The following is a 19,697-nucleotide window of genomic DNA, read 5'->3' as shown; positions in this document are numbered from 1 at the left end:
CATGTGTGTCAATTTGTACCTCTCTATCTACATTATTCAGTGATTTATTCAGTTTTCAAATTTATACTGAGTTTTTGATCACCCGGTATTTTGGAATACGCGAAAAATACAATCCTGCAACTTCGCAACAAAATCGCGCGGAATCTTCGACGGCAACAACACACAAAAATACTTCGCCAAAGTGGAAGAATAAAAATCGAAAACGGACTATAATGTAAAGTGTATCTTGAAAATCATGTGAACAGCCGTCTGATGGTAAACTTGCCAGTTAGAAACCGGTAACGGCGCTATTTACCTAAATAAGTAGCAGTATTAATAGTTGCTGGTTGCTGTCTTATTCTTTGTAAGATTTAACCTACATTAATTGCACACAACCACGGTCTCACCAAGTCGGATTTAGAGAAAATAATATTTTAAAGTAATCTGCTTTTCCCTGTTTCCACTGCAGTTTCTGAGTGCGGGCAATGTAGAAAACAAACACGTTTGACATCGTGTCCTGTGACAGCGCCTAGAAAAAATAAAAAGAATTGTATATTTACCGGTATTTCGAAGTAATTTACCAGACGTCAACCCACCATCACAAGTTGCTTCAGGAAAATATGGTGGAGGCTGCTTATCGTATCCGTGCGTGAGTCGCGTTTGCAATAACATCGGCGTCGGCGGGATGATAAACTCTAATCGGCTGCCACAGTCACAGTGCTAGACGTAAATGGCAGCAAACGCTGCGCGAGGCGAGTACGGTGACGCGGCTGTCTCGGCTGACGCGACCGACTGTAGGGAGCGAGATCGACGGAGAACGTCGCACGCTGACGCCGGTACTCAGGTAGGAGCAGCGCACTGCCAGCTGTTGGCGAGAAGTGCTCGGCGGGCAGGAGGATCGACCTGGCGCTGACCCGAGAGCCGGCGCGTCTGCAGTGCCCGCGGCGTCGTGGCCCGCCGAGAGCGAGAGTGAGTGGAGGGGGGGGGGGCGCCACTGTGCACCTTCACTTTTCATTCAGGGGTCCGCGGCTGCTCTCTCCGGCGCCTATAAAAGCGCCGCCAGCCGCTGGCAAAGGCACGAGTCCCATCACAACAGACGCAGACATGAAGGTAAGCATCAGCCGCTGTGGCTGAGCGGGGTAACGGTTTCCGACATTCGTAGCTCGAAGCCCGGCTGCGTGCGATCGCTAACTACACCTACGGAGGTACTCTACCCTGTTCCTTTTCGTTTTCTGGATAGGGCGATTAATACTGTAAGCTTCAATGTTTCTCTCATCTCGTCGTCGTGATAATTTCGTGAGACTTATGCGGGACTAAGTAACATATTGTCCGTCTCTTCTTGGAACGTACCAACTCGGTATTAGTGTCGTGTCACCGCCAGACACCACACTTGCTAGGTGGTAGCATTTAAATCGGCCGCGGTCCGTTAGTATACGTCGGACCCACTATCAGTGAGTGCAGACCGAGCGCCGCTACACGGCAGGTCTTGTCTAGAGAGACTCCCTAGCACTCGCCCCAGTTGGGCAGCCGACTTTGCTAGCGATGGTTCACTGTCTACATACGCTCTCATTTACAGAGACGACAGTTTAGCATAGCCTTCAGCTACGTCATTTGCTACGACCTAGCAAGGCGCCATATTCTTCAAAAATGTATTCTGAACTGATAATACTGTGAATCATGTACCGTCAAGAGCGACGTTCATCATTAATTAGTGTCAAAATAATTACGTCCGCTTTCTGAATTCTAATTCCTTGTCATGTTCCAGACCTCACGTCAGTATAGTCCTCTCCTCACGCCAGCCTGCGTGAGCTAAAAAACGCGTGCATTTCGGCCTGCTCTAGTAACACGCAGCTGGCTCTTCTGCCAACACAACAATTAGCATAGTAAAGCTCCCTGTCAATATCTGCCACTGGAGTTTGTTGAACATGTCCGTTCATGCTGACTAAACGATTCCTTTACGAAACGGGTCTGGCCTAGTTGTATTTTCTCTATCTGTTCCCACAACTCCGTCCACTGAGACTCCGCGACTGGCAAAGAATCCGTGGACTATTGTTTTGTAAATCACATCTTTCTTGGGTGTACTACGTTCCCCTAAGATTCTTCCAATGAACCTCAATCTGACATAATCGTTATCCTACGACTAGTTTTAAATGTTCGTTTCACTTTAGGTACCTAGGAGCAGCTATTTCCAGATGTTTTACCGTACGTACTGTTTACAGTCATTTGCTGTTAATAAAATGACGGAAAAGTAATGGATCACGTTGCCTATTCGTCCACAAAACATTACTTACATTAACAGTCAGTGTCAGCTTCAAGATTCCGCACTAGTCGTCGATCATCCGGAGGTCTTCCTGTATTTCACTAATATATATATATATATATATATATAGGGTGAGTCACCTAACATTACCGCTAGATATATTTCGTAAGCCATATCAAATACTGACGAATCGATTCCTCAGACCGAACGTGAGGAGAGGGGCTAGTGTAATTGGTTAATACAAACCATAAAAAAATGCACTGAAGTATGTTTCTTAACACAAACCTACGTTTTCTTAAATGGAACCCCGTTAGTTTTGTTAGCACATCTGAACATATAAACAAATACCTAATCAGTGCCGTTTGTTGCATTGTAAAATGTTAATTACATCCGGAGATATTGTAACCTAAAGTTGACGCTTGAGTACCACTCCTCCGCTGTTCGATCGTGTGTATCGGAGAGCACCGAATTACATAGGGATCCAAAGGGAACGGTGATGGACCTTAGGTACAGAAGAGACTGGAACAGCACATTACGTCCACATGCTATCACCTTTTTATTGGTCTTTTTCACTGACGCACATGTACATTACCATGAGGGGTGAGGTACACGTACACACGTGGTTCCCGTTTTCAATTACGGAGTGGAATAGAGTGTGTCCCGACATGTCAGGCCAATAGATGTTCAATGTGGTGGCCATCATTTGGTGCACACAATTGCAATCTCTGGCGTAATGAATGTCGTACACGCCGCAGTACATCTGGTGTAATGTCGCCGCAGGCTGCCACAATACGTTGTTTCACAACCTCTGGGGTTGTAGGCACATCACGGCACACATTCTCCTTTAACGTACCCCACAAAAATAAGTCCAGAGGTGTAAGATCAGGAGAACGGGCTGGCCAATTTATGCGTCCTCCACGTCGTATGAAACGCCCGTCGAACATCCTGTCAAGGGTCAGCCTACTGTTAATTGCGGAATGTGCAGGTGCACCATCATGCTGATACCACATACGTCGACGCGTTTCCAGTGGGACATTTTCGAGCAACGTTGGCAGATCATTCTGTAGAAACGCGACGTATGTTGCAGCTGTTTGGGCCCCTGCAATGAAGAGAGGACCAATTAGGTGGTCGCCAATGATTCCGCACCATACATTTGCAGTCCACGGTCGCTGTCGCTCTACCTGTCTTAGCCAGCGAGGATTTTCCACGGACCAGTAATGAATGTTCTGTACATTCACTGCCCCGTGGTTTGTGAAACCCGCTTCATCGGTAAACAGGTAGAACTGCAACGCATTCTCTGTTAATGCCCATTGACAGAATTGCACTCGATGATTAAAGTCATCGCCATGTAATTGCTGATGTAGCGACACATGAAACGGGTGAAAGCGGTGACGATACAGTATGCGCATGACACTACGTTGACTCAGTTCACCGGCCCTCGCAATGTCCGGTGTACTCATGTGTGGTTTCATGGCAACAGCAGCTAACACACCAACTGCACCTGCTTCTCCTGTGACGGGCCTGTTACGGACCCGTTTGCGTGCTACGACCATACCTGTTGCATACAGTTGGCGGTAGATGTTTTGCAATGTGCGGCACGCTGGATGCTCTCTGTCCGGGTACCGTTCTGCATACACCCTGCAGGCTTCAGCTGCATTTCGTCGACACTCGCCATAGATGAGTATCATCTCCACCTTTTCAGAGTTCGAATACACCATGGTCACAGTTCCTACAACACTACACTATCACAGACGTCTGGTAACACGGTGTACTACAGTTGGTTTGCGTGCGGAGACGAATGCAGATGTTGTATTTGTAAAAGTTGTAGAAAACTTTTCGCTCCTTGTAATGATATTCGTGCCTTTATAATTTGAAAGAATATGTTTCGACCATATTTGTCAAAAGCTGTTTCAACATTTACTGTGTTCTCCTTTAGTCCTTTTTGAAGGCATATGATTTATCAACACACACACAAATGTTATTAATTGCTATTGTCATAGTAACGAAAATGGTGAGTTTTCAGTAGACAGTCACATCTGTGATCTGAGACTGAGAGATTGTTCTGCTGTTTGTTTCAGGGGCTGTGTGTGGCAGCGCTGGTCCTTGTGATCAGCTCCGAGGCGCTGGGAGGTGAGTACTGTAGTTCGTGTACGTGTGCGTGTAAATGTGCGAGTGCGTATTGTGCTCGATCTGCCTCTTGTGCATAGCTCGAGGCGCTAAGGGGTTTGTGTGATCAAGTATTAGAAATGGTTTAACATATGTCTGATCTGTCGCAGAGTTCGCTCGCCAAATTGGGTGGACATTGAATTGTTCGTGTCGTAGGTACTTCTCCATCAGAAATGAGCGTTTCTGCAGCTGCTCGTAGTGGGCTGTACTGATGTGTTGTTGATGTGGTTGATGTGTTGCAGAAGAGATGGGGTTGTGTGCAGCTTTTGACACTGGTATTGGTGATATAGTGTGTTGTGATGGGTTCTGGTGAGGGGAGGGGGTTGGGAGAAGGAAGGATAGCGTGTAGATTCTCCTAGTTATACGAAAACTATTGTCAATATCTAAATGAAAGGAAGTAGTCTGCCCCCCACTGAATCGATACAGTATGTCGAATGCAAAATTGATGTATGATTAACACTGCAATTGCACATGAGTTGGCTAGTAATGTTGGTGATTATGGATTCTAGCTGCAATCATTAGTTATATCGTCTTCTGAAGGGGCCAGAACTGACAGTCATGGTGAAGATAAATATATGGGAAACGGGCATACTTCTACGACATTCCAACAATTTACAGCTCATCGAATTTTTACAAAAGTAAACAATACGTACCATCCATGACACAATACGTATGTGAGTTGTCGAACAGAATTACTTTATGTCTCCAACTGAAGAAACATATGACTCTTCCCGAAACCTTTTGCTGGAGGCTCACATTATCGCATAATCACACTTTCAAGCAGAACTATCTGCTCTCCTTCCTAACGGCAATTGCTAACGGCTACTTGGTGACGTGCGAGTCGGACAAGGTGGTTTGAATCTCTGTGTTGGAATATATTGTCGTCTCCAATATTCGTCCGGTAAGTGGAGGTTCCTGTATTATTATTTTTTTTAATGACCCATTCGATAACTCGGCGGCCTCCATGGAGCCATTCGGGCGAAGTAGGCTAAGCGCTGGCGTCAGGTTTCACGCTTCTTACATATTTATACAACACAGAAATGACATCAGAGTATACGCACACCCATTCCAGACATCCACACTCACGAGATACATGTAAGACACGATTCCTTTCACCGCAAGTAAGAGATCATTGAGGGCCGAGGAAACAAACACTTCACCTTCTTCTCGTGTTCTCGCTGTCAACAATGCCATACGTTACTTTCTTTTACTTGACGCTTATTTTAATACACCGAGGTATAGTGTAAGACGCACGCGCTACGTCTTTATCTAATTTTGTGCCTTGGAAACATTCTTGCACTCAACTGGAAAATTAATCACCATTCCGCTAGCTTTCCGTGAGACTCTTTTACTGTCGTATGATTCTGGTCTGCCACTTTGTCCTTTCCAAGACATTTAATCGTTTATAAATGTTAACAGTTGAATATTAATTCCTAGTTTGCTGTCTCTGAGTAGATTACGGTATCGTCAATAATCGGGATTGATGTACGGGACTCCAACTTGAAGAAAAACTGCAGTTTAACGTACTTAGGACTTTTACATGATTTTCGAACGAATGGTTTCAAATATTCAAATAGTATAGTTACATGATTGCAAAAATTAGTTTTCGGGTTCTGCAAGTAGATTGCATAAGGGATTTGTAGCATCATCGTCTGATAGTATTAAAATGCGTGTTTAGACAGGTAGGAAAATATTCTTGCTAGGGAAGTATGATAGGAAACAGATGCCAGATTATTAACCTCTGGGAACGAAAATGTGGCGTATCAGTGGATGAAATACGTTATTCGATACAGATGTGCGAACCATAGTTCTTTAGCCGTATTAGAAAGTTGCTGCGTAAGCCAATAGTATCACACTGAATTAAACGATGTAGAAGGATCCTTATTTAACAAGTTCTGAATGAAGCTAAAATGAGTGACAGGTGAACATTGCTAGCAGCCTTCAATGACTTCCAAAGTAAAATTTTATCTTCAGATCTAACGCAAATCATTAGAATTTTCGATTTTATGGTGTGTCGGTAAAGGGATAGGTTCACTCGTTTATGAACGAAATAAAAAAAGACAGAGAGAAGGCTGAAACACTCACTTTCAAACAGTGTCACTGCGAGAGATTGCAGTACGGTTCTTCCTTTTAAACATCACACGAACTCCGAAATGACAAAATTTTGATAGATGATTGCGAAGAAGGAAATCATGCAAAATTGCTCGAAAGAGGAAAGATAACTGGACCTGATATGATTACATCTACCATTTTACATATACTATGTGAAATAATTTACTCCCCACCTAGTACGTGTTTACTTTAGGTTCAGTCGGTGGCAGAATTCGTGGTACCCGTCATATGCTAGGTGAACAGCTATACTGTCTGTTACACAACGTAAGAAGCTAGCAGCTGCGGTGCTACCAACATACTGTCAACACACTTGTGACTGTGGAGGACCTTACACGAAACAAAAAAGTGAAATGCCAACGGCACCGAAGTCATGAGTTAAGAAAAAAATGAATTTGAAGCAAAAATGCTTTAAAAAAGGCCCACTTTCTTCAATCAGTAAACATCGAAGGAACGTCGCAGCCAGTAATACCAATGTTCTTCGTGATGCGCGTTTTTTGTAGGATGTGATGCGTATCTCGTAAGCGGATATGCCAGCTGATCCCCAATTTTATTTTGGCACTGCGATTTGTGCTCTTCACTGTTGACACATGCTTTTCCACATCTCTTTCTTCGTAGTTTCAGTGAATGGAGATAGTAATACGACTTCAGACCCTGTTCATTCAAATTTCTTGACTGGATTCATGATGCCTACATCACATGGAATGACGGGTAGCAAACTATCGACATTTGTACTGCAAGCTGGGCTAGACTGGTCACATCAGAGTGAGGAGTTGGACGTTCGGTGGTCGTTAAAGCTGCAAGCAGGTGGCGTGAGCATTGGGAATGAGATATGGGATTGTCTAGTTCCGTATCTAATACAGTCAACCAGTCACTTCGTGAGTTAACAAAATTATTGAGAAACCAATACTAACGTGTTCGTGAATCGTAGAGTATACGTCGCACTTCGCGGAGACGACAGTTGCTGATCCCATAGCGTGTTCGGCCTTTCGCGACCAGAGGCATTTATCTTCCCGCCGACAGGACCCGGCAGCCTTCGTAAAAGAGGGAAAAGAAAAATCGTTGGAGTGCAGCAGCGTGGGAGGGGGATGGGATGAGCGCTCTCTCATGAGAGACGGTAGATACCCGGATACGCGGGTTGTAGGGTGGGCGATAGGGGCGGCGGAGGGACGAGAGCTTAAAGCTCCGCTCCTGGGCTTTTACCCGCACTTTAATGAAAATTGATTGCCTGATCGGGTTAGCCGACCTTTTAAGCTTTCAAGACGCATCGAGCCGGAGGAAGGGGTCGGTATTCGACACGTCCCTATTATCGCTCAGGCCCTCGGAGGCGCATGCGCAGCGGTACGCAGGCGAGCACTTTCACTGGACACGGCGCATCACGATCATTCGCGAGACTAGAGTTCACCCGCGTCCCGCTATTCAAAGCCAGTCGGGGCCGCTAGCTGTGTCCGCTCCCAGAGGACACTGCAGATGATTTCACGCATATTTTCTCGGTTTCAGACGTCGTTTCCTGCTTCACAATGCTGAAGCAGTGTTTCGACCAATTTATCAGCAGCCATCTTCAGGTAAACATAGCGAGTAATAAGTTTGAAGAATAGTTGTTAAGCTGCTACCTGTACGAGGGACTGGCTTGTTATTGATTTCAACAAGCCTCTAACTAGCGCAGCAGCATCCAATAGTGTAAATTTTTCTTTGCAAATTATTCGATATCAGAATATCAAGTCTAGTTCATGAAATACGTTCGTGGCTTGTGGAAAATAATTTGATGCTAAATCACAGTAAGACTCAGTTTTTACAGTTTCTAACTCACAATTCAACAAGAACTGATATTTTGATCAGACAGAATGGGTATATTATAAGCGAAACGGAACAGTTCAAGTTCCTAGGCGTTCGGATGGACAGTAAGCTGTTGTGGAAAGCCCATGTTCAGGATCTAGTTCAGATACTAAATGCTGCTTTATTTACCATTAGAACAGTATCTGAAATAAGTGACAGCTCAACACGAAAAGTAGTCTACTTCACATATTTTCATACACTTATGTCGTATGGTATTATTTTTTGGGGTAATTCTTCTGATTCAAAAAGGGTGTTTTTTGCTCAAAAACGGACTGTTCGAGCTATATGTGGTGTAATTTCGAGAACCTCTTGTCGACCCCTACCCAATAGTCTGGGAATTCTGACATTGCCCTCACAGTATATATTTTCTTTAATGTCGTTTGTTGTTAGCAATATTAGCTTATTCCCAAGAATTAGCAGCTTTCACTCAGTTAATACTAGGCAGAAATCAAATCTGCATGTGGAATGCACTTCCTTGACTCTTGTGCAGAAAGGAGTGCACTATTCTGCTGCATTCATTTTCAATAAGCTACCACAATAACTCAAAAATCTTAGCAGTAGCCCAAACGCTTTTAAGTCTAAACCGAAGAATTTCGTCATGGCTCACTCCTTCTACTCTGTCGAGGAGCTCCGGGAAGAGCTGAAAATTTAAGCAAATTCCAGTGTTACATTGTTGATTTGTCAACTGAATACGTTTCTTGTATTTCATTTCATCTGTTTCTACTAACGTGTTATAATTTCATGTATTGACTCGTTACATGACCATGGAGACTTCTCCTCAATTTGGTCCCACGGAACAATAAATAAATAAATAAATAAATAAACACTAGGATGTTACCATAATAAGAATATGTCGATTGGTGATGTACGTGAAGAACATCAAATTTAAACCACTAATTTTTTTATGGCAAATTAAATGAAAAACTATGAACACTTTGCAGGTGATAACGTAAATAATCATTAAAGTAGTTAATCTATGAAATTAGAAACGATCACGACAAAATTCTAAACCTAACGCCCACTTTCGTAGCCGTGATCATTAACGCAAGCTGTAGAATGGCGCATTGCTCGGAAACAAGCCTCTTGGTGGCGGAAGAAATTTTCACCTTCGGTCTTTGACCAGCAAAGGATAGGTGGTAGCGTTGTTCCTGACACGAGACTTCGAATCAATGCCATGGGTTACATGGCACTATTGACGCTATGACAGTTAGCCGTCCGTCGACTGGGGACATGAAGCTTCTCGGTTTTCTTGGTGTAGTTCTAGAGAACTTAACTGTTTTTAGAGAGGCATTCAGAAAACGTGTTTACTCTCCGAAGTGCAGCCACCAACTGGGAAAGTCCATAAATCCTGAATTTTACACTGCACGGCAGAAAGGAGCTTAATATGGTCATTCACAGGGCATCGCTCCCCCTCGTGGACCTTCCTCTCATTTATTTCGCAAAGAATATAAACTGGATCAAACTGCGGACTCCATCTTAACCTCGTGATCGAGCGATGTGAGGATTGTTTTCTCATTCATCGTGATCTATTTTCCTATGTTTGTTACCAATAGCCTTATATCGGGTAACTCTCCTACCTAAACGCACATCATCAATGAACGTCATATTTGTACAAGACTGTGGGAGGAGAGGCGAATTCCGTGACACACCGACGGCAAAACCGCAGTTTTCTCAGCTAAGGGACACATAAGAAGTCTGAAACTACTTTGGTTAGAGAGCTCCAACGAGCCTCATAGTTGATGCAAGAAGAAACTGTTACATTAGTGAATTAACTCCCAATAGTGCAACACATAATTACATTTGATACCTCAAAACTCGGCTGCTAACCTGTAAAGATAATATTGCGAATTGCTGACCCGTCAAATGGTTCAAATGGCTCTGAGCACTATGGGACTTAACATCTATGGTCATCAGTCCCCTAGAACTTAGAACTACTTAAACCTAACTAACCTAAGGACATCACACAACACCCAGCCATCACGAGGCAGAGAAAATCCCTGACCCCGCCGGGAATCGAACCCGGGAACCCGGGCGTGGGAAGCGAGAACGCTACCGCACGACCACGAGATGCGGGCTGACCCGTCAAAGATAAGTTGCAGTTTCTTACTGTTATCGTCTGCTTCAAGACTTTTTTCTTATAATACTGGACAAAATGAACTCCCACCTCTCAATGCATTCGTATCAACAATGTTTCTACGAAATGAGTAATGATCATCGTGTAGTACTGAATCTTCTTTCATGTTGATAATGCACATTCTTCACTGTATTATTTTCACAGATACTCTTCCTACTTTTCAATTTAACTAATGCGAGTAGAATACAGTACTACTTCTCGGGATTAAAATGTCTTTGCATTCTTTTAGTACCTACTTCAGGCAGCTCGTATAAAATTCGCTCGGTAAGTCTATTACCGTCAGTCGCACAGATTTCTGACTCGCAAGTTTCCTTCTGCATCCTTGCTGCAGAAGCATCATTGCGGTTTGTGTGAGAAAATACATCCGGTAGCACTGCTATTTCCATCATTTTCTGTTTAATTCGCTGACGACTGTAGGGAAACCCCCGTAAGAGCTCAAATTTCTCTGATTTTCCTTTCATGGTAATTTCACGAGCTGTAAATAGGAGTCAGTTTTACATGGCACGTGTGTTCCAGGAACGCGGACTCTCGTTATTTTAATACTGAATATCCCCGTGGTGCGCAATGCTACTAAACTTTGATGAGCATCTTTGTAATTCTCTCGCACCAACTAAAGCAATCGGTGACGTAGCGCACCGTTCTTCTCTATATCATGTTTATATGGAACGTAGTAACGGCATCAGAATAATGGGCAATGCTCAAACTTTGAGTTAGTTATTGTTCCCAAGTGTGAATGTCTTTGGCAGTCGAAATGTCTCTGTTCTCAAGTTTCACTTCATTTTCTCTTCTCGGCCCTGTTTTTATAGAATCCCCTTATGGTCATTCCATCACGCATACGGTTATCCCATCCATAGCAGACTTTTACTTGTCTGCTCTCTTCGGGATCAGATATGCATTTTGTCCTCGGCCACTTACTTTAAATCATCCTCACGAAGAAACCGTACAGAAGTAGATGTTCCTTTTCAATTGAGTCTACATCAGTATAGTTCCCTATGGTATCGTTTAGCACATGTTTGATGCTAGAAATGCCACTACCTTCAGATGTCCGTCTGGACGGCGCGAATACTCTTTCGCTTCTTTGTTTTTCACCAATCTTGATGTGACCATTTAAGAATCTTAAAATGTTGTGACCGTTCAAGAAGTCTTAAAATGTTGTAACCATTTGAATCTTGAAGTTCAAAGCCCTGATGTCATTATGCGGTTTATTTGTGAGACTTCTCCAACATTGGTTCAAAAAAATGCCTCTGAGCACTATGGGACTTAACTTCTGAGGTCATGAGTCCCGTAGAATTTAGAACTACTTAAACATAACTAACCTAAAGACATCACACACATCCATGCCCGAAGCAGGATTCAAACCCGCGACCGTAGCGGTCGCGCGGTTCCAGACTGTAGCGCCTAGAACCGCTCGGCCACCACGGCCGGCTCTCCAATAGTGTCATTACGTTACGAAGCTGTAGGACATAGCTTAACCTCTCTATAACTGTACAATGTCGTACTGGAATCCGGAGGAGAAGAAACTGAAGATATTTGAAGTCTGGTGGTACCAAAGAACGGCAAAAATAACTTCGATGGATGAGGAAGGAAAGAAGTATATGGAAGAAAATTGCCACAGAGGGGGGGGGGGGCGGCAGGTTAATGGGACATCTAGAAATAGTTAACGGGGGGATGACAGGAGCAAATGAAGGGGAAATAGTAGGGAAGATAATGCTAGAATATCCTAGAAATATTTCAGAGGACGTCAGTGTAAAACGTATGAAAAAATGAAAGCATTAGGACAATACAGGAGAAGATGGATAGTACGAAAACAGTGAAAATAATTACTTGAAGAAAACTTACAGGAAATATTAAAATAGCTTCTATTTGTGAGATAGGAAGGTTTGGGTACTGTATAAACTCGAAGGCTTCTTTTCACCCTTACTGGCACATCATCAGAGATCACTTAAATACATTTTAAGCTGTTGGTTCTTCGTTGTTACAACCTTCTGTTTTCTTGCTACAGGGTATATCAGCAGCGGAGGCGGCGGCGGCTGGAGAGGTGGTGGCGGTGGAGGTTATGGAGGGGGTGGTTTTGGCGGGGGCGGTTTCGGCGGGGGTGGTTACAGTAAGGGAGGTGGTGGCTTCGGAGGAGGTGGCTTCGGAGGAGGTGGCTACGGAGGCGGTGGACACGGAGGCGGCGGCGGCTTCGGAGGCGGCGGTGGTGGTGGCCCCACTATCATCAAGATCATCAAGCTGAGCGGAGGCGGCGGCGGCGGAGGATACGGAGGCGGTGGTGGTTTCGGAGGGGGCGGCAAGGGAGGCTTCGGAGGTGGTAGCTTCGGAGGCGGAGGCTACGGAGGCGGCGGTGGCGGATACGGAGGAGGCGGACACGGGGGTGGCGGCGGATGGAGGGTCAGCAGCGGTGGCTGGTCCGGCGGCGGCGGCGGATGGAACGGCGGCGGCGGCGGCGGTAAGTTGCCAGCTCCACCACAGTTCGTCAGTAACATTTCATCAACATCGCCACATAAACTCCGCAAACTTTCTTCCAGTGCTTGGCCGAAGGGCCTTCTTACGTTGTTAATCCAGTCTGCCATATGTAAAGCCTGCATAGAGCCACACTTTGTGTTAGAAAAAGCGTTCAGCAGTGGATAACACCTTTGACCACTAACCGAGATTCCATAACACGGAGTATCTTCTCGAATATGTGACTGGATCGAGGCATTACGTTATACTGGACTAAAAAACATCCACAGGCTCGAACAAAACATCGGATGTCACCCAACGAAGAGTTTTCAATGTACAAATTCATCACAGAGGATCAGCAGCACTGTAAGACTTTGAAAGTAACTGCACCTAGGCTCGTGAATGGCAGGTCTTTTTTAATGCGGATAAATGTGGAATAATGCCTAAAACGAAGGTAAAAAAACTCTGTGGTAGCTGGTTACAAGATTAGTGGTGAACGACTTGAACGCATCACATCGTGTAACCGTTCAGGGATAATAGAAGCGATATGAGATACGACGGCCGTGTAAAATAAATTTTCAGTAAGGCAAGTGGAAGGCTTGTTGAAAGGGGTCTGAAAAAAAGTAATGCATATGTAAAGAAAGGCGCACCATGAATCTAGTGTCTTGTTCCAGTGTTTGGAATCCGTGTAAGGTAGGCAAGATAAATAGGAGTCGAATGAATTAAGAGACGTTTTGCCAAGAATATACAACATTTATACAGCTAATACCAAATTGTAACAGAACTAATCGTCGAGCTTAAACCGGAATCCTTGGATGAAGGAGTAGTTCTTTGAAAACAGTGTTGGGTAGATTTACACATCCTGTATTCGATGATGACTGTGCGACAATTATGCTGTCACGAACGTATATCACGCTGAGTGATGTTAAGAAAACGAAAAAAGAGAATAGTGTACCTACAGAGTACTTAAACCGTCTTTTCTACCTCACCCAGAATAGAATAGGAAAAAAATCGATAGTGTTGGTGCATGTACCGTCCGCTATGCTCCCTACAGCAGCTTGCGGAGTACATGTGCACAAGTAAATGTCTGCAGTAAAAACAACTTCTGTAAGTTATCCCTGTGGTATGTATGTGAGATACCGTATCTATGATAGCACAAGGTTTCACTAGAGAAAAGTATCTGCGCTTTTCCGACCTTTTACTACCGTAGCAGTGCGCCTATCAATCACGCCTATTTCAGGATGGGCCACCACACTGAAGCGATACACTAGAATGTGTTGCAGTGGTGTTGTGTGAGATTTTCTCGATAGAAGGATCGCATTAAGAATTCTCACAGCAAATCTGAGTGATCTACTGATTTCACACTGTCGAACTTCTTTATATCACTTCACAGCATCACTTCTAGATATTTTAAACGTGTGGCTAGATCTAACGCACCCGGGTTCCCGGGTTCGATTCCCGGCGGGGTCAGGGATTTTCTCTGCCTCGTGATGGCTGGGTGTTGTGTGATGTCCTTAGGTTAGTTAGGTTTAAGTAGTTCTAAGTTCTAGGGGACTGATGACCATAGATGTTAAGTCCCATAGTGCTCAGAGCCATTTGAGCCAGATCTAACGTTCACTATTCATACTGTTGTCTGAAAACTTCGGGTTGCTTCATTTACAAAACTCTAAATGTTTATTATTCTTCTCAGAATCATTTTAAGCTGTGCAAGTAAATGTATCGTGTTTCAGTGCTTATTGAAAGCCTTCTAAAACTACTTAGTTTCGGCAGTTTGTGTACCGGAATAGCTGCTTATTTATTGAAATATCTCCTTAGCTTGTCTCGTGACTCTAAAAGTTGCCGACATTCCCCACGACGTACGAACGTTGGGCAGCCAATCAAGGACTGAACCCTACATCACTCCTAAAAGCTACACCACTGTACAGCGACACCACTTAGCAGTTGTGATGAGACAGAAGAACGCTGGCAACAAGTTGTTTCATGAACCTTTAATACATCCTTGTCTCTTCACATTTGCTATTCGATCCACACATATTCTAAACGAATCGTTTAATCCAGACGCTGCTGAAAACAATGCACATTCCGACTACTGTGCCTTAACAGCCTGGAGAGGTAAATAATGTGTGTATGTTAGTGTGTGTGTGTGTAGATACCACCGTTACGTCAAATGTCTGATACGTCATACGCGGTAAAGGAACGCATGTAGCGATTCAGAGTCCGAACACAACAGCTGCATAAGTCTGCTACGGGAGAGCGACTGCAGTAGTTTGCTACACTTTAACGTTACACCTCTGTGATGACATTGCCAATGCACCGACGTGCACAAAAGAACGTTTAATTGTCGAGTGGATAACAGCTAAAAGCCACTATCATTGTAGTTTACACTCTTCCCGTAAAACAGACGGGCTTGAAGGTGTGGGTTACTTCTCAAATGTGTAAAATCCATTGGTGACTGTCTTTGGGTTTGCAGGTGGTTGGTGGTAATGAGCTGCTTTAACGCGGCGCCGACGCGTCCCGAGAAGAGCCGAGCTCTGCCGAAGAGCTGCACGACACTCGCCGAAGCCGAGTCCCGTTATCCACCCTGCGGCGACGAGACACGTCGGACGTCGTCTTGTACATTGCGTAAATCGTTTCCAAATTCTGTACACTTTGTATTCTGGCATTATATGTTACATTAAAATTTTGTACCACCATTTCTAAATCTGACTTTTTCTGTGCGAGAACCCAGTGTCCTGTAGCAGGATATTCTGTGTCAACATGGAATGCACGAGCTTAACAGAGCAAGTCTATTAGATGTTCTGAAAATCAATTATAACCGTACTAAAATAAATTATAAATAGCAAACTGAATAAAAATATAAGTTTACAACGATATCATAGGACGCTTTGGTGAGGGCACCAACTGGATGCACAGTAAACTAAATAAAAAGCAGACAATTAATAATCTGGTGCGCTGCCACGTGGCACTGAGCCATCGGCTTCAATCCGAAAAAAAACTGTTTAAAAAGCTAGGGTTGCTCAGCAAGAAATGGGGAGATGTTTGTAGAGAATTAGTGTCAGAGACTGGATGTAGGGACTTTGAGTCTTTACCACACAGCTGAACATGGGGTCATGAGGCAATATTACGTATTCAAGGTCTCAATACAATGACAGCAAGGGATAGCACAGGAGCAGCATGGTGCACATTTGGCGACACGTGGCCGTCAGACGCGTCGTGAGTTGTTTGTATAGTGATCGCTTCTGAGAGACAGGAAGTGAGAGCAAGGTCAAGGTCATTTAAAAGACGATCAATCTTAGTAAAATGGTATGGACACGGGGATCCGAAAATGATAAGCTGCCGAGCTCAAGCTCAGCAAAATAACATTTCGCAGTCTATTTCACACCAAGAATTTTAGGTCAGGTATACGCTGGCACGTGAGAAAATAATTTGATTAAGAAATTAAACAAAAGTAAGATAATTACTGGGTTGCTTAAAATCACCACCAGTAAATCAGACGCAAGAAACATCTAAATACTTTCCATTGAAAGCATCTCTGTGCCCCAGCGTTCAATTAATTCAGAAGAACCAACTAACAGAATTCCAGTAGCAACATTTAAATTGCAATCCACAACTTAGAGTACCGAAACAGGAGGTCATCAGCCGAAGAAGGAAATGAAAGACATCCTGAAAAACGTAGTTCAGAAGACGATACAAGAACTGTTTGCATTCACCATAGGTCTCAATAGGCCTTCCCCATCAGATTTAGACAGGTCTAACGAAACAATTAGGATTCTGAGCTCTCAAACAGAAACAAAATATATTACTACACATTCAATGACTCTTAAAAGGATTACATGTCATTTAACCGAGGGAACCAAGTTGCTCCTTTATACAAATCAAGAGCATAAATCAGTTTATGATATCAGTGTTCCAGTAACTCTGTTGACTACACGGTCACCTTCGTCCAGTCATACACATTTAAACCGAATGACAGCTAATATCTAGGGAGCCACAGCTGAGGAATACTCAAAAGCCACCACAATAACAAAACTTTACCATATTTACAACAACCTCACCTCACGGGAAAGATTTCGACAAAGGATGCAATATTTACAGATTAAATTAATAATAAATCACATGAGCTCACTGGTTAATGCTGGCACTCTGAGGCGCAGCTCCGTATAACGATCCTGCCTTGGAGGCGGTTAAGTGAGAGATAGAGTTGTGGCGATTCGTGAATGAATCGTTCATTTGAACGACTCTAAATAAAGAATCGTAAGAATCGAATCGTGATACGGACGAATCGTCGTTCAAAAGAATCGTAAGAACGATTGCGTGTTTCCGAGTCGTGACGATTCCAAGTTCCAACGATTCATCGATTCTGTAATCTGTAGTACGCTGTACGCTATGCTTCGAAGGCAACTTCCGAATCATGTCGAGTCGTGCCGAATGACTACGACCGCCAGATGGCAGTCAAGTGGAGGATGCGTGTGAACAAAGGAAGCTCGGAACAAACAAACGAAGTTCGTGAGCCGTAATATTACTCGTGAAAACTTAGCTGACACTGACGGGAATGAGCGTAAAGGTATTTCCCATTTACCATCGCTGCCATCAGCCACCGCGCCGACGTCCGCTTAGTTTGCGCGAGTAATACACGAACTAGTGATGACAGAAACGATATACAGCGAGTACACAGCTCCCAATACACACGATTAAAATCAAGAAATCCAAGTATGATGAATAAATACGTACCTCTTATTTGTTGCAGATGCAATGAAAAACACACACACACCTTCTATACACACGAGCAATAGCACTTGGATTATGTATTATATTTCGCGTATCTCGAAAACGGCCCTAACGATTTCGATGAAATTTTGTATTTAGACTGGTTTTTGCTTTTTGAGTTTACCTACATAGTTCCATTCATTCGTAAAGTCAGTTTTGCAATATATATATCCTACATAGTTCCATTCGTAAAAACGGTATTTCACATGTTTTTATAACGCCATCTCGTTAAACTTTGTTAGTACGTATTGAATGTAGTTAAGGTTTTGGTTTTTATGTTTATCTGTGTATAGGTGTCTTTCCTTACAGCACGCGATTTTACACAAAATAATTTTTTAAATAAAAACGCGAATTTCGTGTTTCTTGGGAACGGATAAAATTTTATATTTAGATACGGATTTTGATTTTTAAGTTTATCTTTAAACAAAAGCTTTTTAATTAATAATTTCAAGTTCGAGTTTTCGAATGTTATCGTGTTCAGATTCATATCAAATTTTAGTGAAGTAATGTCGATGTATACGATTGAATCCTACTGTTTAGAAGTATGTCGTCTTCTCACGTAAATAGTAGTGACAGCGGCAAGTTCTCAGACAAATTAAAAGGAAAATACCTATGCTTTGTATTTAGAAGAAATGACAGTTGAGCTAAATTTGCTGTGTGGAAGAGCTGTCAGCTGCGTTATGAATTACAAGGGTGATGTGGACTTGGAAAGACATCTTAGCACAGAAAAACATAGGATGATATGAGCCAAACCACGTCTGCCTCACTGCTATATTTTGTTACTATAAAACAGACGTCTGCAGTTAGATACGTTCACGCCACACAACCAAACTGGCATACCACGTAATTTTGCACAACCTTTCGCATAAATCGACTCCTCTTTCCTGGCATACTGAAATAAAACAATAGATGCAATCAAATCAAACGTGACCTTTCATCAATTAAGGCATTACACGTATAAATCGAGACTCACACTTGTAACGTCATATGCATGTTTACTCATAAATAAACTATTTCTGGCATGTCTTATCATGACACAGTTCCATTCTAACCCCATTGACAATTTCAGACATGTCCTGCCATCTGTGAGTAAGATGAAGAACTTTTTGCATTCCGTAAGAATCGTGCCATCGCAGACTAGAACGAATCGTGAAAGAATCGTGAACGAATCGTAGGAATCGATTCGCAATGTGAGATTGAATCGTAGGAATCGAATCGGGAAAAAGAATCGTGTTGCCCAACTCTAGTGAGAGATGTGTCTCAGAGGTGGATAGTGACAGATGGTGACGCGAGACTGGACGCGCACGTAGTTTATGTATCAGCCGATAGAGGACAGTATTGGATAGGCGACTGTGATTTAGTTCCGATTGTGCTCACTAGAGTGCACTAAAGTAATAGAATGTTTTTCATAAACTGTTCAGTATTTTCATAAAGTGTTATTATGTTTTTTTGTGTATGTAAAATGTTATAAATGTGTTTTAGCAGTACGAATAATGCGTGAGTGTAGTTTAAGGCTAACATGAAGATAATTGTTTAACGAGTTATGTAGTGGAATTAGTGTGGGAACATTTCGAAGAAGTAAGGATGTGGGCAAAAGGGATTTTTGTAGACTAGATTTGTAAAGTAAGTTTATGGTAAAGGGAAAGTTAATTCAGGCATAAATAACAACAGTGAATAACTTTATGCATAAACAAATGTTGAGCATTTAGATAATTACGTCGGTAAAAAGTGCAGTCGTTAGGTTTACTACACTCCTGGAAATGGAAAAAAGAACACATTGACACCGGTGTGTCAGACCCACCATACTTGCTCCGGACACTGCGAGAGGGCTGTACAAGCAATGATCACACGCACGGCACAGCGGACACACCAGGAACCGCGGTGTTGGCCGTCGAATGGCGCTAGCTGCGCAGCATTTGTGCACCGCCGCCGTCAGTGTCAGCCAGTTTGCCGTGGCATACGGAGCTCCATCGCAGTCTTTAACACTGGTAGCATGCCGCGACA

General features: G+C 43.3%; 1 protein-coding gene across 1 annotated transcript; it reads left to right on the top strand.

Moving 5' to 3' along the window:
• Positions 1–741: 741 nt before the first annotated feature.
• On the top strand, positions 742–15,627 carry LOC126259986 (acanthoscurrin-2-like). Its single transcript, XM_049957118.1, has 4 exons — positions 742–1,089; positions 4,318–4,369; positions 12,487–12,933; positions 15,397–15,627. The coding sequence occupies exons 1-4, from the start codon at positions 1,084–1,086 to the stop codon at positions 15,408–15,410; spliced, it is 519 nt and encodes a 172-aa protein (XP_049813075.1). The 5' UTR covers positions 742–1,083; the 3' UTR covers positions 15,411–15,627.
• The last annotated feature ends 4,070 nt before the right edge of the window (positions 15,628–19,697 follow it).

This window comes from Schistocerca nitens, chromosome 5 (assembly GCF_023898315.1).
Source record: "Schistocerca nitens isolate TAMUIC-IGC-003100 chromosome 5, iqSchNite1.1, whole genome shotgun sequence".
In the NCBI taxonomy this organism is placed as follows: Eukaryota; Metazoa; Arthropoda; class Insecta; order Orthoptera; family Acrididae; genus Schistocerca; species Schistocerca nitens.
The sequence above is the reverse complement of the archived record's forward strand: the minus strand, read 5'-3'. Positions and strand labels throughout refer to the sequence as shown.

Excerpts from the sequence above, each read along its gene's own strand:
- LOC126259986 (XM_049957118.1), top strand. Across the intron at positions 4,370-12,486 it reads CAGCTCCGAGGCGCTGGGAG|GGTATATCAGCAGCGGAGGC; the intron begins GTGAGTACTGTA and ends TTCTTGCTACAG.